Below are 25,865 nucleotides of genomic sequence, written 5' to 3' on the forward strand. Positions count from 1 at the left end.
AACTGGAGAGCCAGTCTTTAATAAATTAATTACAGTATTGGACATGTGATATATACATAGATTAATTTTCTTCTGTTACAGTTAAAAACAATCACTCTTTGATTTTTCATGGAGATAGAATTTCTTCAAATGATTTTGTGCTTATTTTTTCCTCTTTTTGTCTAGTGATTTTTTACACGACAAATTCCTCTGTAATAAAAATGCCACAGTTTTGGCAGTGTACAACCAGAGGAATCCCCCAGTAACATTTTCCAACAAACAGAGATAAATAGCTCTTTTTTTTCATGTACAGATATATTGGCTTCAAAATTAGTGTATGAAACACAGTATATAGCATGTTGAATGTCATTGTGTTACAATTTAAAAATTGGCTTTTTCTGTCTTAGATTATATTTAAAAACGCAAACCACAGCCAACTTTTTGGCAATTTTTTTTGTAAGACCATATTGCACAAAAGTCCTTAAATACAGATAGAAGTTATGCCACTGGATTAAATATCACAACAACTACTTGGCAGATGAAGCAGTTTTACTTTGCACATGCAGTCTCTGGAAATACACTAGGAGACTGTTCATAGGACTACAAATACAGTTTGCTTGCAAATAGAATGAGTGTTGAATAAAACAAACTTAATTTGGCAATTCATTGTTGTATGTGGTATTTCCTCCAAAGTTAACCATGGATAACCTTGATAAAAATGGAGACAAGACCATATGGTTTTATTTCACAGTAGCCTGAGGAATTGCTAAACCGTAGTTCTCCAGGGACTCCGTTTCTGGTGTTATTTCATTACTTCTATTTCCCATCCCAGCCCTCCAAAGTGATGTTTTTTTAATGAAAATTAAGATTCAGAAGTAGAGCTGGCAGTACTTTCAACAAATGACTTATAAATCTGAGAGTTCAAAAACCTTGGAAAAGAATCTCTGTGCATTAAGGTATATATCTGAAGTTGGGCATCTTCATACATGTGAGGATTGGGATCCAACAGATTTCTATTGATCACCTCTCTAACTCGAGAATCGAGACTGACCTAAAAAGAAATAAGAGCAGATACATTAAATAATATTTTTTTCAAAATGTCTCAATTAAATAACTATAGGTTCATGACATTTCAGAGAAATTCCAAAGAGTAAATACAACTACCTAAATCGTGAGGTTATCTTTTTAGAGATTATATAACCTTGCACACTTTTCTCCTTCAAAAGTTGAATTAAACAAAAACAAACAACAACCAAAAGAATAGTTTTTGACAATTTCTATTTATTGTTGAGGTACCAGCGAATTCCCTAGGGAGAATATGACTTTACCTCCTCCTATTATGTAACAACTGGGGTGACCCTCTTTATGGAGCAAGGTAAAAATTTTGCAGAGAGTAGTTCTCTAGAAAAAATTAACGTGTATCAAATGCTGACAGTTTCATATCCCAACAAGCCCTACTTTGTGAAAAGTAGGAAACCAGGATTATGGGAGTTCCTAATAGAGCAGAACTAGAGCAGGCATCTTCGTGTCTTAGGTCTACTTGGCAAGACATGGGAAATTATATAGTCATCGTATCGGAATGCATCCCAAGATCTCTGTAATAAAGGTTAAGCAGAAGCAGCCACAGATTTCGCAGCCACAGATATTACAGCCACTTGAGGTCTCCTTAACAGACAGAAAACCTAAAGTAACACCAGTTTTTAGAACTTCAACTAAAAAATGGGCAGGATTTTCCTCGATCCTATCGGTGGTACTCATGTTTTCTCAGGCAAGTGCAATGTGATTCTGACCAGCTGCTCAGAACACATCCCCCGTCAGTTTCCAGGCACCACTGGCAAAGCAGTTCTTTTTAACAAGTTTCTTAGGTAGTTAACCTGCAGTCCAGTCAAGTTCAAGACAAGGTCATGCTCACTGGCTGCCACATGTAAAAACCTCAGTGGCAAACTGGAATGGATCTACTAGTTTGCCACTGAAGACAGCCAGTGTAATAAAGAAGGCTGTGTGATCCTGGAATGTGCTCTAGTTTGAGAGAGTGAGGCTTTTGAGGAGCATGTACCATCTGATAACTCTTGAAGAAAAAGAGAGAACGTCATCTTTGCCCAGGTCTCGTTCACTGAAAACAAAAATCTACTTACATACACTGCCACCTTAGCATCAGAATCGAATTTATGAACCGCAAACCAAAAGGTTATGAGAATCTAAGACAGGACCTTCCCCCCCCCCCCTCCGTCTCTTCCTCCCTCCCTCCCTCCCTCCCTCCCTCCCTTTCTCTTTCTTTCCTTTTTAAATTTTCTATTTTCCATCCAACAACAGTGTGTAGAGAATCTTATGCAGACGCTGTTAATTTTTTCCCCTACTTTTACATCTCAAGGTAGAATAGTCTATCTGTAGCTACATGATGGGCTATCTGAGGGAAAAAAAATCTGGGTTATTAGAGGAGAAAACTATGTTTCATGTACATTTTGAAAGGCAAATGTGTCAATAGAATGATTTTGAAAACTTCATATAAAAACTTTTTTGACCCAATTACTTCACTTGATTTGCTAGCTTCAGAGAAGAGACCCAAATTTGTGACCAGCACTAAAGGTTCAGTGTTAGTATGGCTGGTGCTGGCCATTGTACCATATTCTTTTTGGAGATGAATCATAGCATCAGAGCCCATTCTTCCTTGTCAGTCTTGACCCAAAGGTGTCACCATTCCTTGTTATTTGTCACTACGTAATTAGTCTTGATTGGAAACTTTTCCTGAAATGGGGCTGAACTGTTTTGTTGCCCTTTCTAGGTAACTTAAGCATAGTAATACAAAGTAATAGTTGAGTGTTCAAAAAAGATTAAGCAGAATGATTGCTTAAATTGGAATCGTTGAAAGGAGAAATGTAAATAGGTATTTAGAACACTCATTAATCTATATAATGTTATTTGAAAAGTATACAGAAATTCTGCAAGTGATTCAATTATCTTTTTTCCTCTCTAAATGTTAATCGTGTTGGAACTGGTAGAGCATCTTGGTAAGGGGAGTAGAAAAAAATAAACAGCAATAAGAACATCTTTGGGGAACAGAACTAAGCTCTGCCCTAAAATGGCATGTTAGCAAAACCCTGCAAAAGGCAAATCATCACTGAGTCCTAATTGGTTTCCTCAGTGCTCACTGTTTTACATGGACTAGGGTACCCTGATCCATAGTTATCTGTCTCATGATGTATTCAAGTCTATACATACCTTTCATATTATTTATACCTAAATGTTTCATCACAGTCATTTTGCAAAAGCTTTTTTTGGTTCTGGATTCTTGTTCCACCCACTGTTTCAATTACGCCTGGGGTCTGAAACAGTCCCAGTGATGGACTACTCATATTCCACCTGGTGTCCCCAGGTTCCTGAGCTCTGTGGTCCATGTGGAATGGGGTTGATTGATACACCCTGGGGATGGCTGCTACCGGAGGCTTTGGTAGGAAACAGTGATCCAGACTAAATTTCTGTGGTTTAGTTAAACCAACTTGTATATAGAAAAAAAATTAAACATCTCTTGGCTGAACTATATATTCTTTGTCAGGTATTATTTTTTTTAAAGTGTTCTGTAATTAGGTCATTTCAATTTTATTCTCACTGTAATTGTCATATAAGATCATCATCAAGTACAAAGTAATAAAAGATACAGATTTTTTTTCTCAGTTTTTCATTTAAAAATATTTGTGTTGCTACTCAAGGAAAACGTTGACATGGGAGTTTAAACTAGTTGATCTTATTGTGTAATGTGATGTTATAATAAGGTGAAGTCTTAGCAAATGCACTCCACTGTTTTTATGAATGTTGCTTTTACTTTCAAACTTGAGAACTTTTTGTTTCAATGGAGAAAGAAATGTTAGATTAGTGATAAAGAAAGGTCATTTATTTCTTAAATAATAACATAATTGAATATAGTATAACAGTTTTTCAATAGCTTTAATCATATTAATTATCTTAAGACAGAAATAAAGTAACTTGATTTGCTAAATATCTTGAGTCCCCATTGTAAATTTTTGGTTTGTTTTTTCAAATTAAAAACAGTAGTGAAATACCATAGATCAAGTAGTACCATTCAACCTTTAGTAATCTGTAACAAAAGCACATTTCCTATTTCCCTTTAAAAAATATTTCTGAGGGATATCTCAGCTGCAAAGGTTCCCCCTGAGAAACACGGGTCCCAGCCCCAAGCCAGGCTCCCCAACCCAGAGCACCAGGGCCAGAAAGAGGCACCACATAATATCTGACTGAAAATTGAAGGGATTCTGTCTGCCAGGGAGAGATGGGAGTCTGCTAGAAACTCAGGTGCCCTCTTAAAGGAGCAACACACAAAATATTGTTCACAGCCACTCACCCTGGGCTCCAGCAGAGGGAGGGCAGAGTGAACTAGAGTTGTGAGAAGACCGACAGGGGTTTGTGGCTCTGGGAAGAGATCTGAAGGGACAGCGACCAGGAAACCTGTGCTGAGTCACCCTCCCACAACTCAGATGTTCCCTTTCTTGGGTGGAGCACTCCCCTTCATATGACACCAACCTAGGGGAATGCAATGGCCCCACCCTCTGGAATTCCTATTGCCCCACTCTGTGAAGCTTGTACCCTGCTAAGGACTCAGATGCCTGGGCAAGGATGTAGAGGTCTGGGCAGACTCAGGGGGTGTCAGTGACCGAGTAGTATAGCTTTGGAGCAGGGCCATTCTTCCCGCTTATCCATGAACTAGACTGGCACCTCCCCCTCTTGGTAGACCTGCTATTCCCACTCTCTGGGTTTTGTTGGCTCCACCCTCCCAACTCATGGTGGCTCCATCCTGGAGAAGTCTGGCCAGAATCTGGCACAGACTGAGTTGTGTAGCTTTGGGAAGGGCCCCCCCATACCTTACCCCAGGTCTAACTGAGTCCTCCCCCTCATGAGAGATCCACTAGTTCCATCCTCATGACTTCCAGTGGCCCCACCCTGCTGAGATTGGGCTCCTGGCAGACTCTGGGACAAAGCTGTGTGGCTCTAGGATGAGGTCATTTTCCCCCAGCAAGCCTGACCAGTACAGAGCCTCCCTTCACATGGCCAAATCTTGGTCTATATAAGCCTGATAAACTCTGCTGGCATGGCCTGGCCTGGCCTTGGCAAGTCCTTTAGATCATGCCGCACTATAGAGGTGAGCACCCAGAGGATGGAGGCTAGATTTGGTATACCCTGGGATATTTGGTATAACCAGTAGAGGCAGGCACAAACTGTGGATCACTTTGTAGTTGCAAACAGATTGCACAGGGCCAGTTACTGGCAGGGTCTGATATGGGCCTGCACCAGAGTTCCTCCCTAAAGGCCCCAGAACCAATACACCCAGTGGCCAGCTTCAGATAATGTCAGAGCCAAATCCAATTAGCTTCACAAGTGGCATATCCAAAGGGAAATCTCAGCAGGCACCAGACCCTGCTGAAGTGAACTCCACTTTGGGTGGTCATCACCTACACAGCAGCTTGTACACTGTGGTTGAGGTTGATTCTCATAGTCAGCCAGCATGAAGGTGGACTCCATGCATGAATGGGCCAATAGCAATCAAGACTCATTCACAACAGGCAGTCCCCATGTAATCCACACAAGAGACATTCTTGGAGTACCCAGCTCAGGTGATCAAGAAGAATGTGCCACTGGGTCCCATAAAACAACAACTACATAAGGCCACCCTATCAAGACTGGGAGTTATAACAAATCTACCCAATACACAGAAACAAACATAGAGAGGCAGCCAAAATGGGGAGACAAAGAAACATGCCCTAAATGAAATAACAGGAAAAATCTTCTGAAAAACAGCTAAATGAAATGGAGGCAAAAAATTTACCAGATATAAAATAAAAAATTGGTTATAAGAATGCTCAAGGAACTTAGCAAGAACTGCAAAAGCATGAAAAAGTCATAAAACCATAAAAAAAGAACCAGTCAGAAATGAAGAATACAATATCTTAAGGGAAGACTATAATAGAAGAAATAAGGGGTAGGTGGGATGAAGAAACCATAAAAGAGAACAAGTCAGAAGTGAAGAATACAATATTTGAAATGAAGAATACACTAGAAAGAATAAACAGTAAGTTGGATGAAGTAGAGGACTGAATCAGTGAGTTGGAAAACAAGGTAGTAGAAAACACCCAATCAGAGCAGCAAAAATTTTAAAAAAGAATACTTTAAGGCACCACTGAGACAATATGAAACATAACAACATCTGCATCATAGGGATACCAGAAGGAGAGTGAGAGAGCAAGGGATCAAGAACTGATTTGAAGAAATAATGACTGAAAAGATCCCTATCCTGGTGAAGGGATAAGATACACAAGTCCAACAAGCTCAGAGAGTCCCAGAAGAGATGAACTCAAAGTGCCCCATATCAAGACACATTATAATTAAAATGGCAATGGTTAAAGACAAAAAGAGAATACTAAAAATTTTTAAATATGTTTTTATTGATTTTTAGAGAGAGAGAAAGGAGAGAAAAAAAAGAGAGATAGAAACATTGATGAAACATTTATTAGCAGCTCCCTGCACACCCCCAACTGGGGATTGAGCCTGCAACCCAGGCATGTGCCCTGACCAGGAATGGAACCAGCAACCTCTTGATGCATGCATTGATGCTCAATCCACTGAGCCACACCAGCTGGGCAAAGAGAGAATCTTAAAAGGCACAAGAGAAAGACAGTTCATTACCTACAAGGGAGCTCCCATAAGACTGTCAGCTGGTTTCTCGACAGAAACATTTCAGACCAGAAAGGATTGGCAAAATATTCAAAGTGATGAAAAACACAGATCTACAACTAAGGCTTTACCCAGCAAAGCTATCATTTAAAATTGAAGGAGAAATAAAGAGCTTTCTAAACAACAAAAAGCTACAAGAGTTTGTTACCACCAAACCAGTATTACTACAAATGTTAAAGAGTCTTCTTTAAGAAAAAGAAGTAGGGCCCTGGCTGGTTTGGCTCAGTGGTTAGAGCATTGGCCTGCAGTCCAGAGAGACCTGGGTTTGATTCCCACTAAGGGCACGTACCTCGGTTGTAGCTTGTCCCTGGCCCTGGTTGGGTTGTGTGGGAGGCAGGCACTTGATGTGTCCCTTTCAAATTGATGTTTAGCTCTCTTTCTCTCTCTCTCTCCCTTCCTCTCTCTCTCTCCCCCCCCTCTCCCTCCCACTCTATCTGAACAAAAAATGGAAAAATGTCCTCGGACGAGGATGAAAAGAAGAAGAAGGAGGAGGAGGAGGAGGAGGAGGAGAAGGAGGAGGAAGAAGAAAAAAGAAAAAAAACCTAGAGGAACATAGTTAAAAGGATATAATGGCAATAAATACATATCTATCAATAATCACTTTAAATGTAAGTGGATTAAATGCTTCAATAAAAAGACACAGGATAGCTAAACGGATAAGAAATAAGACCCACATGTATGCTGACTACAAGAAGCCCACCTCAGAATGAAAAATATACACAGACAAAAAGAAAAGGGATGGAAAAAGATATTTGCTGCAAATGGATAGGGTAAAAAGCTGGGGTAGCAATACTTATATCTGACAAAATAGACTTTAAAACAAAGGCTATAGTAAGAGTCAAATGAGGACACTACATAATGATAAAGGGAGCAATACAACAAGAGGGTACAATCCTTGTAACATTTTGGTACTCAACATAGGAGTACCCAAATATATAAAGAAAATCTTGATGGACATAAAAGAAGACATTGACCGTCATACAGTCATAGCTGGGAATTTTAACACCCATTGACATCAATGGATAGATCTTTCAGATAGAAAATCAACAAGGAGACAGCAGACTTAAATGACACACTAGATCAAATGGATTTAACTGATATCTTCAGAGCATTTCACCCCAGAGCAACAGAATATACATTCTTTTCAAGTGCACATGAAACATTTTTTAGGATAGACCACATGTTAAAATACAAACAAGTCTCAATAAATTTAAGAAGATTGAAATCATATTAAGCATCTTCTCTGATCATAATGGTAGGAAACTAAAAATCAATTACAAGAGAAAACTGAAAAAACACCCAAAGACATGGAGTCTAAATAACATATTACTAAATAAGAAATGGGTTAACAATGATATCAAGGAAGAAATCAAATAATACCTTGAAGCAAATAAAAATAAGAATACAAGAACCAAAAAACTAGAAAAAGAACAGCAAATAAAACCCTATGTGAGCAGAAGAAAGGAAATAATGAAGATCAGAGCAGAAATAAATAAAATAGAGTCTAAAAACAAAACAAAAGATCAATGAAATCAAGATCTGGTTCTTTGAAAAGATAAACAAGACTGATAAACCTCTGACTACAACCATCAAGAAAAAAATAAATAAAATAAAAAATGAAAGAGAAAATTAACAACTGACACCAAATAAATATAAAGGATTATAAGAAAATATTATGAACAACCACATGCCAACAAATTGGACAATCTGGAAGAAATGGATAAATTCCTAGAAACATACAATCTTCCAAAACTGGATCAGGAAGAATCAGAAAATCTGAATAGGAAGACTGCAACTAATAAAATTGAAGCAGTAATTAAAAACTCCCAACAAATAAAATGCTTCACAGGTGAATTTTACCAAACTTTCAAAGAAGGACTACCACCTATTGTTTTTAAACTATGACACATTATTCAAGAGAAAGGAAGAGTCCCAAGCTCATTTTACAAGGTCAGCATTATCCTAATTCCAAAACCAGATAAAGGTACTACACAGAAAGAAAATTATAGGCCAATATCCCTGATGAACATAGATGCTTAAATCCTCAACAAAATATTAGCCAACCAGATCCAGCAATACACCAAAAAGATCATATACCATTATCAAATGGGATTTATTCTGGGGATGCAAGGCTGCTACAATATTCATAAATCAATAAACATATTATACCACATAAACAAAATCAAGGATAAATATTACATGATCGTATCAATAGATATAGAAAACCACTTGACAAAATCCAGCACCCATTCCACTCTCAACAAAGTGGAAATAGAGAGAATATACCTCAATATAAAAAAAAGCCATATATCACAAACCCACAGCCAACATCATACTCAGTGGGCAAAAACTAACAGGGTTTCCCTTAAGATCAGGAGGAAACAGGAGTGAGATGCCCTCTTTCCCCATTCTTATTCAACATAGCACTGGAAGTCCTAGCCATAGCAATCACAAAAAAGAAGAAATAAAAGGCATCCAACTTGGCAAGGAAGAAGTAAAGATTCTACCCATAAACTACTAGAGCTGATAAATGAATTCAGTAAAGTAGCAGGATACAAAATAAACATCCATAAATCAGTTGCATTTTTATACACCAATAATAAACTATCAGAAAAAAAAAAACTAAGAAAACAATCCTATTCACAATTGCTTTAAAAATAATAAAACACACAGAAATAAATTTAACCAAGGATGTAAAAGACCTGTACTAAGAAAAATACAAGACACTGAGGGAAAAAAAATTGAAGAATATACAAATAAGTTGAAGCATATACTGTGTTCATGAATAGAAAAAATTGACATAATTAAAATGTCCATACTATCCAATGTAATCTATAGATTCAACACAAATCCTACCAAGATAACAAAGACATATTTTTCAGAACTAGAACAAATATTCCAAAAATTTATTTGGAACCACAAAAGAACCTGAATAGCCACAGTATTCTTAAGGACGAAGAATGAAGTTGGAGAAATCATGCTGCCTGATACAAACCCATGGTAAACAAAACAGCAAGATATTGGCATAAAAAAAGACACATAGATCAATGGAACAGAATAGAGAATTTAAAAATAAACCTATGCCTTTATTGTCAATTAATATTTGAAAAAGGAGGCAAGAACATGATATGAGGTTAAGACAGTCTATTCAATAAATGGTGCTGGGAAAATTGGACAGATACATGCAAATAAATGAAATTAGACTAACTTCTTACACCACACACAAGAATAAACTCAAAATGGATTAAAGACTTAATGTAAGACTCAAAACCATAGCAATCCTAGAAAAAAACAAAGGCAATAAAATCTCAGACTTTTCTCATGAAGACTTTTTTTCAGATACATGTCCTTAGCCAAAGGAAACAAATGAAAAAATAAATAAATAAATAATTGGGACTACATCAAACTAAAAAGTTTTTACACAGCAAAAAAAAAAAAAAAAAAAAAATCAACAAAATGAAAAGACAACCTACTAAATGGGAGAACCTATTTACCAATGATAAATCTGATAAGGTGTTTATAGCCAAAATTTATAAAAACTTATACTACTCAACACTAAAAACATAAACAACACACTTAAAACATGGGCAAAGGACCTGAACAGACACTTCTCTAAAGAGGACATAATAGATGTATGAAAACGTGCTCAATGTCATTAATCATCAGAGAAATGCAAATTAAAACCATAATGTGATATCACCTCACACCTGTCAGAATGACTATCACCAATAAATCAACGAACAACATGCGTCGGCGAGGATGTGAAGAGAAGGGAACCCTGTGCACTGTTGGTGCGAACGCATGGGTGAAGCCACGGTGGAAAGCAGTATGGAGTTACCTCAGATAATTAAAATGGAACTATCTTATGACCCGGCAATTCCACTTCTGGGAATATGTCCAAAGAAACCAAAAAAACTAATTATTTACAATAGCCAAGATCTGGAAGCAGCCCAGTGTGTAGCTAAGTGCCTATGTGTAGCTAAGTGGATAAAAACGCTGTGGCACACTTACGCAGTGGAATACCACTCAACCACAAAAGAGAAGGAAATCTTACCTCTTGCCACAGCACGTATGGACCTGGATAGCACAATGTAAGTGAAATAAGCCAGAGAAAGACAAGTACCGTATGATTTCACTCATATGTGGAATGTAATGTACAAATTGGACTAACAAACAACATAGAAGCAGACTCAGATAGAAAACAGACTGATGGCTGTCAGAGGGGATGGGGGTTTCCAGGCTGAGTGAAAAGAGATGAAGATGAAGCCCCCCCAAAAATACTCATTGACATAGACAATAGCACAGTGATTACCAGAGGGAAAGGGGGGTGCGTGGGAGAGGTAGAAGATTATATAGGGGGGATAAATGGTGATGGAAGGAGACTTGATTCGGAGTGTTGAACACACAATACAATATACAGATAATGTATTATATAATTGTACACCTGAAACCTATATAATTTTATTAACCAACGTCACCCAAATAAATTCAATAATAAAAAAAGGCTAAACATACTCACTGAGATCGGCGCAAAGTCTAAATCTGCATGAGCCCCACCCCCAACTGCAGTCTGTGTAAAAAGTGTTCAATAAATACATACAGGATGATGAAAAAGTAAAATAAAATAAAATATTTACCTTAATATCTTGTTGTTTGTTTGAAAAGGTTGTCGGTCAGTCAAAAGAAGTGTAGAGAGGTCAAATAACAAGGATAAACCCCATGGGTCTAACAATCTATAGTTTCATCTTGTGGCATCTTTGTGCTTCAGACTGTGGAACATCTATAATACAGGTTACTGGGGGTGGCTCCCAGCACGGGCGCTGAGCCATCGGCACCCTAGGATTCAGGCAGGACTGGATGGCTTATGAGGCCATCTTATGTGGGGTCCAGTGCAGGAGGGACTGAGAAGTTTCCTGTAAAGAACTCATCCTAAAGGAACAGAAAGTTGAGTAGCACAGACAAGAGAGCCCTTGGGCAATGGAAATTCTCTTCTTAGTCCTCACAGACTCACAGCCACGTGGCAGAAAGAGTTACGGGTGCAGCAGTAGCAGAGTTTAAAAGAGAAGAACTACTGTGGGACAGGGCACAAGACAGCACGTCACTGGCAGTTTTATTAGCAGTGCTGGAAACAGCAGTGTGGAGAGGTGGCAACTGGAGCTTTAAAGGACATCAGTGACTTGGTGACGGGCCTCAGTGAACTGGAAGAGTTCATTCCCGCAGGGAGGAGGAGACAGGCAAGAAGAAAAGCAAGTGGCTTGCACATATAAACATATCCATTGGCAACCCCACGAACTAGTTGGGAGGAAAGTGTAATGAGAGCTAAAGGTTCAACATGAGGGTGGAGGGAAAGTGGGGAGGAGGAAGACAAATCTTGCTGGTGTGGCTTGGGAGACCGTGGGTCGAACTGAGTTATATACCGTGCTTATTTTTACCAGATGTCCTACCCTGTGGAGGCCAACATTAAGATAGATGATTATTGCCAAAAGGGAGCACACCAAGTTTTGGTGCTGCCTTTCTGTTCTAGCCTTTAACATGCAATGGAAAATTGGACAAATTTTTGGCAGAATTACACTAATAACGATGAATTTTCACTGCAAGTCTTTTTTTCCTTATAGAAACCCTTCTTTAAGTAAATTACGTTAATTCCTTGGATAATTTTTTGCATATCATGATTAAGATTAAACCCCATTTGTTGCATTTTTATTTTTAATTTCACTGAAGTTGTTTTATTTAGAATTCTTTTCTAAGTAAATTACTGATAGATTATTTTTATTTTTTCTTTATAAGTCCACGTTAAATTTGACCAATTATAGCTTCTGCCACTGGAGATGTTCTTTTTAATTTTAACTAAATTTGGTTTTCTCATGTTAAATTTTATAGATCTAAAGAATATCTGGTTCTCCCATCAGTTTTAAGAAATTTTTACCATGTGGACTTTTAGTCATATTTTATGTTGATTATTTCTACTGAAAACAATCATAAAATGCAAATAAGACTGATTGTTGGTATTTTGTTCTTGGAACAAAGATCATTGGTAGGATAAAAATGATGGTATAGTTTCTTGCTAGGGTCAAAATGATGGTACAGTTTATCTTGCTAGTTCAGGCATGTCGTTAAGGTTGCTATTCCTCATTTTGCCTCAAGTTTTAAGGTGGGGTTCACAGAAATCTATAGTAGTGTCATGAAGAAAGTACTAGACCGTGGAATAACTAATCAGCATATTGTAGTTGGAAGAGCACGACATTTGGAATCAGGAAAACTTGGGCTTATGTTCTCTCTCTACAAGAGTATAATTCTAATGTCCTTGCACAGTCCATTTTACTACTCTCTTGGGAAAAGTTTCCTTTGCTGTCTCAGTGGCTAAAGGATTATTTTGAGACTCATACTGTAATTATATAGTAAGACCATTTCACCAACTACAAAGTTTAAGTCCAATGTAAGGGAATTACAATAACTGATCATAAGTATGATGACAACTGTTTGATCAAACCCATGTTTGTAGACTTTATATCAAGTTGCATTTTATCTAATCAGAGTGACCTTACCTGACTACCCCTATTCTAAACTACATCATTCAATGTTTACCTCCGTCATAATGTGCATCACAATTTTTAGTTACTTGTTTTTGACATGATCTGTCTGTCTTTCAAAAATGTAAGCTACATAAGGGATAGGCCAATGTTGTTGTTGTCCACCATCATGTCCCAAACATCTGGTCTACTACCTAGCTCATAGGAAATACTCAAAAAGTATTTTTTGAACAATAACAAGCATGTACAAAGAAATGAATCCAAGAAAATACAGTCAAGTGAACTCTGTTTCTAAAAATTGATGTAAATTATTGAAAGTTCTGAATTCACATAGTTTTTCTTGAAAAGGAAAGTATGTGTACACACAGAATCCACATGTCTATCACATATGCATTATTTTTAGATAATTCAGGTGTTTAAATAGGTGTATTGCTTTTTTCCTCCCAGATAGCAACTGGAAATTTGGGGTGAAATCAGAAGAAGCAAACAATTTCTATTACTATAAAAATCATCACATGGTAGAACCCAAAAGTCACAGTTTTAGTAGGTTTTATTTTATTATTTTATTTTTTTGGTACGTGCCCCTAGCGGGAACCAAACCTGGGACTCTCTGGTCCGCAAGCCGACATGCCAACTGGCCAGGCAGATGTAGTAGGTTTTAGATCCCATACTATCACTTCATGAAACAAGGAAGCTCAGTCCACAGAGCACTGGAGGGAGCTGCTTAGTGTCATATGGAAGGTAAGTGGCAGGGCCAGATGACCGCCCTGCTTACAGACAGTGCCGCCACCCAGAAAGTTTGTAGATAACTGCACACATATCATTTTCATCAATTCAGATGAAAGTCTTACATTTGTTACAGGATTTATAATTATTTCTTTGTTCAATAACTCAACGCTGTTTATAGTTCATCATACCTTTTAAACAGACTTTTTAAAATTAAAGTTCTTTGTTGTGTTGGGTTTGTCTTCAATATTTAATCAATGTAAGCTGCCAACAGCGTCTGCTGCGTGCAGCAAGGCGACTGTTGGTCTTAAACTCCTGCCTTACCTCCCTTTGTTTTTTCTCTGAGGCATTGCATAAAAAAGAAAATTTACTTTAGAAATGCTATTTTGAAATTTATTTTTAGGTTTTCATTTCTCATTTAAAATTTGGCCCTTCCCCTCTCAAAATGTATACTATACCAAGAAATGGAAATTATATTGCCCCCTGATTGCAAACATCTATTTAATAACATAATGCTTAAATTATTAAAAAGACATAAATCATGCTTTTAAAATAAACAATGAAATGCAATTTCCAGAGTTCTGGCTTCACGTAGTAAATAAATTATATACATAAAAATAATTTTAAGAGTGTAGACTTTCTCTACATTGAACAAAGAGAAACATGATAACTCAAATAATTTAAGGTAAAATGAAAGTTTAATAAAGAAAAGTGAGTTTCTAGTTAAGAATAAAATCCCGATAATTTTTAGTATTTACTCATTACCACTTTATAAGTGATTCAGATGTTCACGTTCTTTAAAAATATCTGGAGTAAGGAGAAACAGTTACAGAATTTCAGAGGTAGAAAGACTAGCCCCCAAATGAGAAACGATTCCAACCCGCTTGGTTTATAGTAGCTGCTTTGAGTACCACACTGAGATTCTGAGGTTGAACCTGGAGACCACAGTAAGGGGGACTATGATTTATTAAGCATGTCAATTGGGAGGAAGAATAAAGTAGTGGCACAAGGGCCTTACAGCTGCCATTCCCAGTTTGGTTTACTATTCTCTGTGCCCCTTCTGAATTTAGGGAACTAACTGATCCCAGGTCACACAATGAGGCTGAAATAGAGCCAGGACTAGAATCCTGTGTACCTGCGTATGAGTTCAGGGCTCTTCCTACTGTTCAGTCAGGGCTGTCTTGATGTGACATGTGTTCTCTCCAGGGTTGGAAAACAAAATCTGAAGGGTGGTAACTCAGTATTGTCAGACAGTGGGTAATGTATTGAGGCTGATTAGAAATCGACAAATTTTTTCATAGAAGGGTCAGCCAGATATAAAAGTTTGAAAAGGGCTCTGGGATAGCTAATGAAGTGCATGCCATACTGCAAATGTATCAGTAAATCAAGTCATGTGACGTGGTTCAAGAGTAAATATATCTACACCTTGCTGAAAAATATAAGTTTTTAACAATTGCCTTTTATAATTGCAAATCCTTACTTTGAGATTATTTGTTTTTACTGCTAAACAATAATCAAATACAGAGCTGGGTAAAAGTAGGTTTACAGTAATTTATAAAGTAGGTTTACAATAATTAAAAAATTAATAATACAAGAATAAACTATGTTTCCTGTACTCACAATTGTAAACGTACTTTTGCCAAACCCTGCATAATTACTCTGTTGATAGGAAAGCAGTCAGTTGGCTAAACAAAGGTACTTCATACAGTCCAAAATTTAGATTTTGTGTCATGTGGTTTACAAGTCAGCATATTTACAAGTAACAATGATAAAAATTTGTATTTCATCTGTCTCTGTCTCTCCCTTTTAGTATTTTCAGGATATCAGAGAGTGGGTAATGGCCTAATTATAGATGTTTAAATAAAGGAGCCCAGCCGGTGTTGCTCAGTGGTTGAGCATGGACCCATACACCAAGAGGTCACTGGTTTGATTCCCGGTCAGGGCACATGCCCAGGTTGTGTGTGGGCCCAATCCCCTGTAGGGGGCATGCAGGAGGTGGCCAATCGATGTTTTCTCTCATTGATATTTCTATCTCTCTCTCCCTCTTTCCTCCTCTTTGAAATCAAAAAAGAAAAAAAAATTTTTTAATTAAGGAGAAAATAAATATCGCTATTATACTAAATATTAATCTATTTAATTCAGCAAAGATTGTGTTTGTGATCAGGAAATATTATTTTAATGACTGCTGGGTGAAACTCATGTTCAAAGTCAAGAAAATAGGCTAACACAAAACTACATTACTTTCACTAACAGAATAAAATCCAATAGTTTATCTTTCAATAACTATGATAGCTCTAAACTGTGGCCCAAAGAAGAAGTAATTTTGTGAAAATTAAGTATTTTACAAAGTTCCATTAATCAGTGACATTTGGAAATCAGGAGCTGTGACGATAAAGCAAAAGTGTTTCCCATATAAAGCTAAAAATTAGAAAATGTTGACTGAAATAAAGAAACTACATGTACTTAATATGGAACATACTTGTTCTTTCTACTAACTTTATTTTTAAAAGGAATAGTCATTATTTTAAGATGATACCAAAATAGTACAAAAGAATGAACTAGATAACCTAGACAATCATCATTTTAAGATGATACATATTACATTTTTGGGCAGAGAAATGGACTAGCTAAACTTCCCCAAACTCTGTATTATGTATAATTATGGTCAAGAGAAGCATGTCTGGACACATTTGAATTATTTAATATATTTGCCATGTAACGCAATATTTAAATAAAAATGAAAAAAAGTTAATGTGCTAATAAAATCCAAGTAGAATTGTTTAAATGCTAAGGTTCTAGATAGACCAGAAGGCTGAAGAATGGATTTTTAGGATGTAGAAGTATAATGGTGTTAGAAATACAAAGGCATCAGTAATAAGTATATTAAGGCTACAGAAAAGCTTCTCTCCATCTTGTTGCTATGAATACCTTTCTAATGTCAATACAGGAAATTAAAAAAAATGAAACAACTTTTTGTATCCAATTTAAGTTTTCTCATTTTTAAGAGCCAATATGAATGGAGTACTCTGGAGTACCAATGGCACTTAAAATCTAATTTAAAAAATCAATTATTTAGGTATACCTCATTAGAGGTGAAATAATTTATATAGGCTTTCGAACATAGAGGCTGCTAAAGTAGACACTAATCCACTGTACAGATTTCAAGGCAAGAAATAAGGCAGTTGGGACCCATCAAGTGTTGGATGAGGCACAGATGAGCACGGCCTGTTTCTGAGGGACTTCATAAATGTCTGCACACAAGAGAGGGGTGTGTGTGAAGGCTGAACTCTGGGAGCAGGAAAGTACCAGGCCAGGACATTTTAATGCACAGGTAAAAACCACAGTGTTTAGGAGACAAAAAAAGGGTGGTGCGGAGAAGAGAAGGCATTCCAGGAACCTGCGAGTTCAGATGCTTGAAAACACCTCTGGAACCTAGCACTCCAGAGGCCTGAGCAGAGAGACTATTAACCCCTCCCCTACCAACAGCTTTTAACTCAAACAGCTGGAACATTTCTTGGGAGCAAATTAATTTTTAAAAAGTGAATGGAAAAGTGTTAATTTGGTTGCTTGAAATATTCCTTATTTATCAGGTACGTTCTGGCAATGGGAAAAATAGTTTGCACTTTCCGCAACAGCAAAACTAGAATAAGTAAAATAATTACCCTACCCTTCTCTCCGCAAAAATATTAATGGATCATAAAGGCTCATTCTTCAGTTCTGTAAAAATTGTATCATAAGCATCAGCAAACTTTTTTTTGTTTGTTTTTTTGGGGGATTTTTTTTGAGCCCCTATACCAGAGGTTTCCAAACTCGTATGTATGTGGAAATCTTATTAAAAATGCGGATCTCTGGGCTCTATTTAAAAAATGTCTGATTCAGAAGTCCTGGGTAGGCCACAAGAATTTGCTTTTCAAACAAATGCTCCTGGTGAATCTCAAACAGGTGATCTGGGGATCACAGTTTGAGAAACACTGCCCCAAAGTAAACTCTTTTCCATTTTAGTTCAAGTCATAGCAAATTGTATGTTTAACAGGCTTCCTAATGTTAGTTCTGAGAAGCAGGTAGACTACCACAGATTCAGCCAGAGATGATGACGAAAGCACAGTGGGGAAACCTAGCCTTCAGACACCTACTCAGGTAGAGCCTTACAACGGGGTCCACCTGTTCTCCCCAGAGAAGCCTCCTAGCCTGTCCACACCCCATGCATTACCCAGTTTGGACACAAGTGCCTTTGGGTTCATCCTTGGTCTTAGGAAGCCCATATCAATATTTTCCAGTTGTTGTTTTTTTTTACCTCTTTTGGTGACAGTATCGAAATGTAATCGTCATATATCGTTCTGGCCTTTTCTTCAATGACTTTTTTGTTCTGCTCTTTCTTTAAGTCTTCGCAGGCAAGCCAGAAAAGGAGGTTCTCTTCACTGTATTCTGTTCGGAGGAACTCTCTGAAAAGATTTCTTCCTGCTGGGGCCTTCATCATCTTGTCAAAATTTTGAGACCAGGACAAGACTTCTTCTGTGGTGGGGTTTTGGCTGCCGAGAAAGAATGGGCCGGTCATCAAAGGCAACATGGACCTAGGAATGCTAGTTCAGGTAGGGGGACGAACAGATAGAAACGCTATTCAATTGCTGCCATCTAGTGGTCACCGCTCATCAGTTCGGGCCGATCTGGCAAATAATCTGCCAGGACTAGGTTAGTTACTTCTGGGTCCTGACAAAAACGAGTTTTAGGTACGAGCTGCATATCAGGGAGCCCAGGGTTCAAATAGCAGAGCTATACACACTACGCACATGGTCATCATAAATTCCTAATGAAGATGGGAAATGTTCAAACCTTAATATAATGCAAATTGATAGAAACAGTCATTGTTTGAAAGGCAAACTGAATTTGTTTGCATCTGATGTACATTTTTCATTTTCAAGCCATAAGACACAGTTTCTCTTTTCATCTCTGGTAGCTTTTTTTTTTTGCATTTATCACTGGATCTAAATTACATTGTGTACACTTGTCACATATTTTCCTAAACTTTAATAGTTATTCTATTAAATTGAGGGTGGGGCAAAAAGTAAGTTTATGGTTGTTCATGTGGGAAAATAATGCAATAATTAATAAATAAGAATATAAGAATAAACTTCGTGTTTTGTGTACTCACAATTGTAAACCTACTTCTGCCCCCCGTCTTAGAAGTGAATTGTTGCCCATGAATGGAGTTACCAACGTTACAAAGCACAGTGCCCTTGTCACAGGCAGTTAGACAAACGTGAGCAGAGCAAGGACCATGGGCCAGGTACAGAAACTCACCAGGGCAGAAAGTCCCAGATGCCTAGCTGGGGTCAAAACTGGAAAAACAAGAACCTCACCCCCAGGGAAACCTTTCCTCCCTTAGCTTATCTCTGGTCACGTGGTTTGGCCTCAGTTGTGTTTCAGCTCCAGGCCCAGAAATGCAGCAAAACCAGACAAATGACTCAGGACCAGCTGCACTGACTAATGACCCACTGCTTTGGAGCCAACGAGCAGCAGACCCTGAAGCCACTGACCCTGAAAGAGCACACCCGAAAAGCTGGTGAATATTCCATTGAGACCCTCCCCTGAGACCTTCCCTGAGATTCCCACCTACAAGAGAAAGATAAATACCCTCAAACAGAGGACCCAGCACATGCCCTCCCCCAGGGAAGCAGGCCTGTTCATTCCCTTCCCCTCTTCTTCCCTCTAAGGCAGTGTTCTCAGCCTTCCTAATGCCGGACCCTTTGATACAGCTCCCCATGTTGTATGTGGCGTATCTGCACGTGGGCGGACCCGCCTGGAGACAGACAGAGGAGCCGTGTCTCGGTTCCTAAGACCATCAGAAATATGTGTTTTCCGATATGTGTCTTAAGTGACCCCTGTGAAAGGGTCGTCTGACCCCCAAAGAGATCGTGACCTCCAGGTTGAGAATCGCTGCTAAGGGAGCGATGGGCAGCAGCAGCTCATCCCGGGCAAACTTCCTGCACCCGTCTCCAAGGCCCCCTGTTCTCTGACTTCCCAGTGAGCCTGAGCAGCCCAGTTTGGGCTCTCCTGTTCCTCCTTCTATGCCCTTCCCCATTGCACTGTCCTAAGCGAGTTTTTGCTGAGGACGATACATTCTTGCTGGCTTTGCTGCACTTGTCTCTTCACTGAAATCTTTCCTTCAAGAAGAGCCCTGGCTGGTTTGGCTCAGCAGTTAGAGCATCGGCCCTTGGACCAGAGAGCCCCAGGTTTGGTTCCCACTAAGGGCGTGTACCTCAGTTGCAGTTTGTCCCCAGCCCCGGTTGGGGTCCTGTGGGTGGCGACCACTAGATGTGTCTCTCTCACATTGATGTTTCTCTTTCTCTCCTCCTCCCTGTCTCCCTTCCACTCTATCTGAAGATAAATGCAAAAATGTCCTTGGGTGAGGATTAAAAAAAAAGAAGAAGAAAAGAACCATGGCCAGTAGCACTCTTACAATGACAATGAGGACTTTTTACATCTGTATATTCAAGTTTTCAGTGACTACTTTCCTGCAGAAACCACCAGTTATTCTCCCTTTGTTTATACGTCAAAGAAGTGCAAGAAACAAATTGGAGATTCTTACGGTTAAGTTGATCTTGCTTTTCTATACATTAGTGTACTTAAAAGTTTCCAAGTTAGCCCTGGCCGGTTTGGCTCAGCGGTTAGAGCGTCGGCCTGCAGTCTGGAGAGACCCGGGTTCGGTTCCTGCTAAGGGCACGTACCTCGGTTGCAGTTTTTCCCCGGCCCTGGTTGGTCATGCGGGTGGCAGCCACTCGATGTGTTCCTTTCACATTGATGTTTCTCTTTCTCTCTGTTCCTCTCTCTCCCTCCCACTCTACCTGAACAAAAAAAAAAAAAAAAAAAATAGAAAAATGTCCTCGGGTGAGGATAAAAAAAAAAAAAAAAGTTTCCAAGTTAAAATACACCTGATCAAGTGTTTTAAATAGATTTTTACTATTCTAAAATGTCTGAACTTCCTCATTCATTAAAAAAATTTCAAAAGAAGACAAAATTACTACAAAGCATCAACATTAAAATCTTCTCATAAGTAGAAAAAGAAAGCACCTATAATTACACAATAAATCGACTTGTATTTTGACCTTATTCTATAGATTCATTTCTGCATTTGAACTTCTCATTTTGGAGAAAATACCTGGTTAGAGTCTTCTGATGGGAATGGGACCAGAAACCAGCGGGGTGACCTTTCTCACCGATTTGGGTAATCCCACATCTATTTTGTGTGTGTTTTAGATTTTTTCCAACATAAAGAGACCAACTTAAAGAAATAGTCTCAGAAAAGGGAAGTAAGGAATTATGGCAACTTGGAGGAGTAAGTTCATGAAACAATCATTTTTGAAAGAGAAAGTTAGGCAATATTTTAGCTGAAAGCTTAACATTACTAATAGAAAAACTGATGAAAAGCAATTGCAGCCACAAAATAAGACCCCCCCCCAGCTTGTGTATGCATTCAATTCACAAAACCATTCTGAGGAGCAACAGGAAGAAAGAGCTGAGAGTCAAGCGCTGAGCAGATGTAAGCAGAGTATAAATACAAGATGCAACTGTAACATGAGTCACTCACCCTTCCTCCAGGACCTGGAGACTCTCCATTTTGGTGGTATGTGTGGGTCTTTCTGCAGTTTCCGCTCTTTCTTCGTTCCTAACAGTGAGGCTGGAATGTAGCAGAACACTTTATTTTGTCTAGGGAAAACCAGTTATCGAAAGAAGAAAAAAAAATTGCAAAAAAAGACTTCACGGCAGAATTTTATTTCTAGCTATGTGAGAACATTTAGGGTACAAAAAGAGCAATGCCATTTTTAAATGTGGGTTAAGCCCATGTCAAGTAAAGCAAAGAGAATCACTATTTAATAAAAGTATAAAGTAAATCAGAACTCAAAAATAGATACTCTTATACATTCTGACTTCATCTTTACATAATTTAAATTAGTTAAAATCCCTAAGACTCCTACATGATTATATGCTTCAATACTATTTGATATACATTATTATGCTACTCTTTGGAATAACTTCATTTTGACTTTTGGTTAGTTCTATTCATTGTTTGTTTTCCATTTATTTCCCCCCTGCCCCGCCTCATTGATAGCTAAAAAGGTACAATGTGTCAGAATCTAAAACAGCATTTGTGAAATTCACATCATCCTTCTTTGCAGACCAGATTTTCTGTCACCTATACCATTGTTTCTCCACCCACTCAAGTTTGAATTACTGAATTTATATTTGACTTTGTCTTTGCCCTTCCATCCCATTGAGTCAATCTCCAATGTCTCGAGAGGTTCTGGATAGAAGAACATTAGGTGCGAGGAGTCTCTGTCTCTGGGACATAAATTTGGGAATTCTACAGGATTACAGGATATAGGATAATGCCATGGGCTTTAATAATGCAGAACAAGAATTATCTGCATCAGGTACACTGTAACCCAGCAATGCCTTAGGGTGGCGTGCCCACGTTCTAGGTGTGGACTAGACACAATGAGGAGGTTATGGGCAGATACTAAGAAGTAGGTGGGGAGGGTGACATGGAAAAGTCAAACTACTGAATTAGAAAACGGATCCCTCTGTGTAGAAGCTGAGGGGCTTCATGGTAGCCTGTCAGAGAGCAAAAGAAGTTCAGATAACATCTTTTTCATTCATTCATTCATTCATTCATTCATTCATTCATCCATTCATTCTTTCAACAAGGGGAGATGGAAACTATTATTTTCTAGTGCCTATTATGTGCCAGAAACTTTTTACCTGAAAAATGTATTGTATGGAATATAATGAACAAAATAAGCTGGCGATCAACATAGATCTAGATACATGGAAATAGGGAACAGACTGACAAGCCTCAGAGGGGAAGGGGATGGGGTGGGGGAGGAGGGTTGGGAAGAGATAAACCAAAGAACTTATATGCATGACCAATGAAAACAGACAAGAGTGTGAGGAAGGCAGGAGGGGAAAGGGAGCAAGGAGAAGGGTGTCAACGGGGGAAAAAAGGGGAACATCTGTAATACTTTCAACAATAAAGATAAAAAAATCACCATCCCCATTTTACAGAAGAGCAGTGAATCGCAAAGCTGTGTGTTACGTTGGCCCAAAGTCAGACACTAAATATTTGGTAGGACTGGAATTTGAACCCAATTCTGGCAAATGACCTTGCTGTTTTTACTGAGTGCCTATTATGAACCATGCTCCCTGATAGGCCCTGATACAATAAACTACTTATTATGTGAATGAAGAAAAGGGTCATTAAATATGGTTATGGTGGAAAGAAGGAGTTTAGTGGGAGAAAGCTTCCAACAGGCCGTCATTCTTAATGTGGAAAGTCTGGCTTGGGAAGCGGAGGCAATGTCTCCTTAATTCATTCTTTCTTCCCCGGTGCAAGGGCGAGAATGGGGAGAACGGAACAAGGGGAACATTTAAGGAAGAGTGGCCAATCTACACCTGACAGTGGGACTAGCTAGGGACATTTAGTTGAGAAAGTGGGCTACCCGGAGGAAAGCGAACCCAATAAGAACTGGAAAGCATTCTTTAGTAAAAACAAAAAAGCAAACACTTCAGTGAAAAACAAAGATTAGCATCGGCCTGCAGTCCTGAGAAATCTGGGTTTGGTTCCCGCTAAGGGCATGTACCTCGGTTGCAGTTTGTCCCCGGCCCTGGTCAGTCGTGCGGGTGGCAGCCACTCGATGTGTCCCTTTCACATTGATGTTTCTCTCTCTCTCTCTTCCTCTCTCTCCCCACCACTCTACCTGAACAAAAAATGGAAAAAATGTCCTTGGGTGAGGATTTAAAAAAAAAGAAAATCAAAGACTAATAGTGAATTAAATTAAGCTCCCCTCTAGGGAGAATGGCAGATTTATTGGTTAGAACTATGCAGAAAAAAAGAGTAAGTCTTCACAAAAGTGGTGTGGCCCAAAGAATTCTGGGAAGCAGAAACCACCGCTGACGGTCGCTCCAACACCCAGCAATCTGATTTGTGCCCTGCAGGAAAGCAGAGATTGCAGAGCCTTCAATGGCGGGTAGCTGTGGGGAACACAGGGACGTGGGGTTCAGGGAGAGCTGCACAGCTGTCTGTGGCCCCATGTGTGGACACTGTGAACGTGTGCGCAGCCCGGGAAACCTCAGTCCTCGGTGTTGCTACATGCTTAGGTCAGGTATGTGTTTAGAAGAGAGTGCGTCTCTGGAATTTAATGTATTTCCCATACTTACGAGAAAGTGGGTGGGAGGAGGTTGACATTATTCTGTGAAATTTCCTGGGAGAAATTATTGATGCCAAATGTATAAAATCTGCAAATTTTTGAGAAATTCTAGAAAGATCATATTTAAATAGAAAATCAGCATTCATTCTGCCAAGCTTTACTGAGCTTATGTGTGTGTGTTTGTGTGTGTGTGTGTGTGTGTGTGTGTACACACACAAGTAAGGTGCTATAAAAAGACTAGAAAAAGAGCTTGCTTTTGCTGATTAAATTATACATTTACTTTTTTATTTTTGTTACATTTTCACACAAATGTGGTTTGACACACAAATTCTCCCTTTTATGCAACATCTTTGAAAAAAAATTTTTTTTCCGTTGTGTCTTTACTGTAGAGCAACAAATCTGGGATCCACATGCATGATTGATGAGTTTCTGAACGTGAATTCTGGCTCTTCTATCTGTTTCTGTGATATTTACAAACATCCCAAATGCCACCATATTAGAATGATCATTTTGAAATGTTGGGTTGTGTTCATATCTTTCATTTCTACAGATGGTAAAACACGGACACACATATGTACTAAAACGACTTAACAGACACGTTTAATACGTGCTTAACTGGTACTGTTTGCTCCATTTCTTGATTTAATATTGGACACAAAACTGTCCTGTACAAATAAACTGGACTTTAGCAATCAACAAGTATCTTGTTAATCAATTGTCCTTTAGTACTGTTCCTAAAAAATCAGTTTCGAAGTTTTAATGATCAAGAACCACTGATAATGCCATTTTAAGGTGAAAAGAAGTGGGGAAAATGATAGGAGAGTTGGTACTAGACTGCCGTTGATGCCTTAGCAATGACTGATGTCTGTCCCCAATTTCCCTTGTTCCTGTTCTAAGTAATATAGTGTTTTTTTTTTAAGGCAATAAATTGCAAGATAATTTTCCTTTTGATCAACATATGAATATTGTATGTGCTCCAGGAAAGCTCTAAAAGGAAAATATCAAATTTAAAAATAGTGAGGGATCATGTGAGACATTATATACTTTTTACTTTTACAGTGTTTGTAGCATTTTAAATGAACATTTCTACTTTTTAAACATCTAAGGCCACAGACAGAACAGAATGCATATACAATGCTCACGGCAGGGGCTGGGTGGGATCTTGATCAAAGCTTAAATATTTGAGGAAGAAAATCCCAACAGCCTAGGCTGAATATGGGAAAAATAGCATTTCAAGGATGATGACTTTGAGAAGGGACAAATATGTTTGGTATATTTCAGAAAATAAAGAAATAATGCCTACTTTGTGTGTGATGGATTTGTTTGTTTGTTGGTTTCAGGGGAGTTTGGATAGTGGTGAGGATTACACCACTGGCTGCCCATTATAGAGCTCACCTACTGACTTGTCATCAGGGGTATGTGGGGGGCCTATTTTGGAAGACAGTCCACTTTTGCAAGAAAAAATTGGTTCTTAGGGAGAACCCTTGAAATGATTGCAGTAGCCATGGGAACTCTGAGATAGAGGCTGAGCACAAAACTACATATTTATACAAAAACTCAGCTGTGAAATCAATAAGATGCTTAAATTTAATGCAGTATAACATCAAGGTTCAAGAAAGAACCACTGTCATTGGTAAGGCAGACACAATTCAATATTTTAGTCTTCTCACATCGTGATATTAGTTTT

The 25,865-nt window shown here is 38.4% G+C and overlaps 1 protein-coding gene and 1 pseudogene across 1 annotated transcript in view; one reads left to right on the forward strand and one right to left on the reverse strand.

The window, feature by feature from the left end:
- RGS17 (regulator of G protein signaling 17) overlaps positions 1-25,865 on the reverse strand; it is a 97,489-nt gene continuing 71,624 nt past the window's right edge. Inside the window, exons 3-5 of the mRNA XM_036249002.1 lie at positions 21,562-21,651; positions 18,271-18,505; positions 1-1,030 (exon numbers count right to left, since the gene is read on the reverse strand). Coding sequence (XP_036104895.1) covers positions 842-1,030; positions 18,271-18,505; positions 21,562-21,651 — 514 coding nt within the window. The 3' untranslated portion in view covers positions 1-841. The remainder of the gene's footprint in view (positions 1,031-18,270; positions 18,506-21,561; positions 21,652-25,865) is intronic.
- On the forward strand, positions 1,699-2,052 carry LOC118621641 (annotated as a pseudogene).

This window comes from Molossus molossus, unplaced genomic scaffold (assembly GCF_014108415.1).
Source record: "Molossus molossus isolate mMolMol1 unplaced genomic scaffold, mMolMol1.p scaffold_m16_p_8, whole genome shotgun sequence".
Lineage (NCBI taxonomy): Eukaryota > Metazoa > Chordata > Mammalia > Chiroptera > Molossidae > Molossus > Molossus molossus.